The sequence below is a fragment of the Colobus angolensis genome, unplaced genomic scaffold, assembly GCF_000951035.1.
Source record: "Colobus angolensis palliatus isolate OR3802 unplaced genomic scaffold, Cang.pa_1.0 Scaffold273, whole genome shotgun sequence".
NCBI classification, from domain to species: Eukaryota; Metazoa; Chordata; class Mammalia; order Primates; family Cercopithecidae; genus Colobus; species Colobus angolensis.
The window spans coordinates 69,804-74,653 of NW_012115966.1; the positions used below are offsets into that span (position 1 = coordinate 69,804).

A 4,850-nucleotide genomic window follows, 5' to 3' on the forward strand; every position below is an offset into this window, starting at 1 on the left:
AAGACGGCCATCTATCAGTACATGTTCTCTCTCATCTCACATCCTGGCTTTTCTCTGTAGCTCAGCTCTACATCTAGGACAACTTTTCCTTCCCCAGTCCCTTGCTACAGCTCCTGAGCTTACATATTACAGACCCACCCACGTGAGGGATGACAGGCAATTCCTTGTTCCCAGCTGCAAATGCTGAGGTGTGATGATCTTATTGGCTCTCTTGAGTCTGATGTCTATCCCAGTCAATCAGCCAAGCCATCGGAGTGGGTATGCGTAGAAGCACAGCAGCTGGGGGCCACCACTGCGAGTCCAATGGTAGGTGTCGTCTCCTGAGAAAAGGAGCCTGGCTGGCCCACTGGCCAGGAAGACACCCTACATGGAGTGTACTGCACAAATCTTCCCAAAGATGTCAGTCCAGGAGGTGCCGGAACAGCTCTAGGTCTTCAGTAGAAGTGGAGAGAATGTCCAGGTCTTCCACTCCTTGAGCAAGCCAGGCAGCACTGCCTATGTCCCCCAGTCTCATGGAAGCACCTCAGCTCCTTCCTGAGAAAAACTGCCCAGTGACAGACCTATCCTTTTCATGTCCTCATCCCAGCCATGCACCAAATATTCAGACATTTCCTCCTTATGGCTTCCAACCTTCATGCAGATGAACACAGGCAGATAGAAGACTGTGGTGCTTTAGCTCCACCACTTCCTCCCACACTCTACTCCACCACTCCACCCCCACGCATAGCCCCTGCTTTCATATCTAGAAAAGGTTTCCACCTACATCACTTAAAACCAAGGACACTCAGGTTTTGACTGCTGATTTTATTGCAGGACTTTAGGTAGGAGCAATACGTCCTAAGCAAAAGGGACTGGAACTCTAGGGAATATAGACCATGTCAGGTTTATGTCCGGTTGCAGCAATCACAGCTGGTGTCGAAGACAAGTCCGGCCGGGCAGTTCTGCTGGTACGTGACTCCATTCACGCAGTGCCAGAAGGCATTTCTGTTATTTGCCACCGGGTAGAGGCCATTGGCTTTGTCAGCACAGAATCCACTGCCTCCGGAGCTGCCTCCAGAGCCGCTGCTCCCGCTCCAATTCCCACTGGGAGCAGCAGTTGTTGGCTGGGTTGGCTGAGCTGGAGCCGTGCAACCTGAAACACAGAGCAATAAGAGCAGACTAGTGGGCTTGGGAGAGGCTCTAAGCTTCACCTAGAGGTGAAGAGAACTGTGGGAGTGGAAGTGTGGAGGTGGGGTGCAGCTGGCTCTGGATCTCTGCAACTCAAAAGAGAAAGTAGCTCCATATTCAGGAGTTAAGTAAAGCTATTGTGTCAAGCCAGCCTGCTTTCAATTGTAAAAAAAAGGTTGCTCTTTCCTTATAACATCCAAATCACTCAAAAAATATTTACTAACCACCAAATGTATGCAAAACACTTTTCTAGAATCTGGGCACAAATGGTGAACCAATAAATTCTAGGAAAAATCTGGAAAAGATTTAGAGAATTAATACGTCCCCTGAATCACAGACTGGAGATATGTGAGCATTGGTGAGGGTTTCTTAACTCTCCCCAGGTGGGTTGAGAAAGACTTTGAATAAGGGATTCATAGAGAAGTAGATACTTATACTGATGTTAGTATAATTTCTTGAGGCTCTTCCACACCCTTAAGACTTAGCAGACTTAGAACACCCACCCAGTCAGGCCTGGCTTCCCATAAGTGCATAATGTGCCTGACATGGCAGTTCAAGGGTGGAACCTATCTCTCACCTGGGCAGGAGCAGTGAGGTGAAGTGGAAAGAGGATCCCTGGGCAGAGGGCAGGTGGGAAGACATCAGGGTTGCTTTTTGAGTTGGAGAAGGGGCATTTATATACCTGGGCATTCCCGCCTAGTCACTTACTTGCACTCTGCAGGCCGAGGGCCTTCTTCAGGGTAGAGATTAGGGGAAACTTGCCCTGGTTGCAGAAAGCACCAGTAAAGTCATCCAGATCAATGGCCCAGACCATGGCGCCTCCAAATTGGTTGCTCTTAAGCCATTGAGCCTGTTTAAAGAAAGAGGGTAACAGGAATCACTGGCTTTTCTGGGACTCAGGGCTGGGACCTCAGCACATTTAAGGGACTGATCTTACCTTAATATCGAAGCTCTTGACGTTGTCATAGCCAACCCACACATTGCCCTGATAGGCATAAGGCACTTTCTGAGGGTCATCCCATTCCTGAGTGGCTCCATTTTTCAGGAAGGTACAGATCTTTCAAAAGTCAAGAGATTCAAATCTTTTAAATGTTACTCCCATTAAAGAAAAACATGTTTCTAATTTTTCTTCTTTCATGTCTCCAGTTGGGGTTTTGCTCAGTTTCTAATTACAGGTTTTTATATGTGGTAAAGAGGATCAAGTTGCTTGTCAAATGATTTTGGGAACCCACAGTAGTATGAGAGGTATATTTATTTTATTACCTGTGTGCTAATATAAATTACATGAAAAAGGTAGTCTGTTGTGTGAAGGGATATTATGCATTATTAAATGCTCTTCATTTGGATTATGTAAATGAATGTTATTTAAGAACTTTAAGCAGCTGTGTTTAAAGCATTTAGGTCAGAGACAAAATGAAGATTCAAGATTTCAGCAGATTCTAGCTAGCCCTAAGGCACAGTGCATGGCATTCACAGAGCACTTTTCAGTCCAATGTATGTACCTCATAGTAAGCCCATGTCCCAGACTCCCTGGTATAGGGCCCAGCAGGACCAGCACCAGAGGTGGGGGCACCAATTCCATGGTTGGAGGGGTTGCTCAGGATGAAGACATGTCCATAGGTAGGGAATCCAACTAGGAGCTTCTCAGCTGGGGCTCCGTTGTCCTTCCAGTAGTTCATGGCATAATCCCGCAGTGGCAGTGGGTTAGTTACAGGGCCCAACCAGCTGCGGACCCAGTTCTTAGTTTTATTAGTCCTCTATTCCAACAGGTGAAACTGTATGCTGTTAATTGCAGATGGAGTAGTTTTTTTATTTTTTCAAAACATTTTGGTGAAGTTGTAATTAATGAAATACGATCAATGTGAGGACAGTTGTTTAAGTGAGACACTTGCAGAATTTATGTTTACTATGTGTCAGAGTCTCTGTGCGATTAACATCATCATCTCTGGTCTGCACTTGCATCTGTACGGGGACTCACCACATTGAGGGAGGCGTTGCTGCCAGTGTCAGTCGGGTATTTGTACAGGGGGCTGTTCTCTCCAGTGTAGCCCTCCCAGGTGCCATGGAAGTCATAGGTCATGACATGGATGTAGTCCAGGTACCTGAGGTGTGGTAGAGGATTTAAAATCATTCTGATGGTCATTTCCCACACCCACGCAGGCACAGGACACCACTTCTAAAGCCTCCTAAACAAGGTCCCTGAATAGCAAGCCAGACCAAGGACAGGCCTAGTGTGCCTGAGTGACACCTCCAGGAGTTTGAAGATAAGGCACATCACTTACTGTGACAGCAGGGGGATCTCATAGCCAGACTGGATGGTGGAGATGCCAGCAGCTACTGCAGCAGTGACCAACAGCCTGGGCTTGTTGCTCTGCTTGGCCTCCTGCTCAAAAGCTTGACGCATTTCCTACAGAATAATAAGGCGTAATAGGACATCTATGATGCTAATTTTAGCTCCTTAAATAATAATAATAAACATATGTTTGTATAATGCTTCTCTTTCTTAAATTACTTTCACATATTTTATTTTACTTTAGTCTTTCAACAACCTAATAAAGTAGATAGGATAGATAATATTATTGAATTTTATGGCTATCTAATATGCATAAGAGTTAGGACACTTTCACCAAAGTCCCACAGTGAGTTAGTAGGTAGGTAATGACCAAAACCCAGGTCTCAGACCACCACTAGAGTTCCATTGTATCTCTATACTTTGAAGCTATAGTTGCAGTGATACCCTACATCCAGCAGTATAGAAATTTGTTTCATAAAGTAGATGAACTACTTTATAGGACTGACATCCCAACAAATAAAATGGTGAATTGGCCAATAAGGAAGGTGGTAACAGCTAGATGATAGGTTCCCATTCAATGCTAGAGATTAATCCACCTGTATCCGTGCGACTATAATCTCATTTGGAGTACTGGGTGTAGTTCTTATAATTGCACTATTAGTGCATGCCAGAGTATGTTCCAGTGAAGACTGGGCCTGAAAATTGTCTTGTGGTTATTGGTTGAAGGAACTAAGATACTTAACTGGAATGAGAGAAATTATAGGCAAGGCATTACAGCTGTCTTAAGACATTAAGTCCATATATTGCAAAAGGTGCAGCCTTATTCTCTGTTGCTTCTGCAGGCAGCACTAGAAACAATGACCGGAAGTTATAAGTTATGACTGGAAGCATGTTCCAGCCAAGAAAAGAGATATTCCTTTCTGATCATTAGAGCAATCCAACAAGTAAGGAAATTGACTTTTCACCTATTACTTAACATTGAAACTATTCAGAGGCTGGGTGATGATCTGTTACATAGCATGGTATAGCAAACAATCTGTCTTGGGAGACAGTAAGTCTAAAAACCAAGTATATCAAGTCAAGCTTTTTTGTCCTAGACTCCAGACTGATATTTATCTGATGCCTACTGGGCATTCCATTAGGATGCCCTACAGATACCTCACACTCATCACGTTCAAGGTCAGTTCTTCTTCTTTCAAATCTACACTTCTTCCTGTATTTACTGTCTTACTTAATAGCATTAAAATCAAACCCATCTCTAATCCATCTTGAATTAATTTTCGTATAAGGAGTAAGGAAAGGATCTAGTTTCAGCTTTCTACTTATGGCTAGCCAATTTTCCCAGCACCATTTATTAAATAGGGAATCTTTTCCCCATTTCTTGTTTTTG

The 4,850-nt window shown here is 44.2% G+C and overlaps 1 protein-coding gene across 1 annotated transcript in view; it reads right to left on the minus strand.

The window, feature by feature from the left end:
* Nucleotides 1-790: 790 nt before the first annotated feature.
* Nucleotides 791-4,850, minus strand: part of CHIA (chitinase, acidic) — an 11,591-nt gene continuing 7,531 nt past the window's right edge. Inside the window, exons 6-11 of the mRNA XM_011948038.1 lie at nt 3,450-3,574; nt 3,147-3,269; nt 2,670-2,856; nt 2,105-2,224; nt 1,876-2,017; nt 791-1,132 (exon numbers count right to left, since the gene is read on the minus strand). Of these exons, the coding sequence (XP_011803428.1) occupies nt 885-1,132; nt 1,876-2,017; nt 2,105-2,224; nt 2,670-2,856; nt 3,147-3,269; nt 3,450-3,574 (945 nt within the window). The 3' untranslated portion in view covers nt 791-884. The remainder of the gene's footprint in view (nt 1,133-1,875; nt 2,018-2,104; nt 2,225-2,669; nt 2,857-3,146; nt 3,270-3,449; nt 3,575-4,850) is intronic.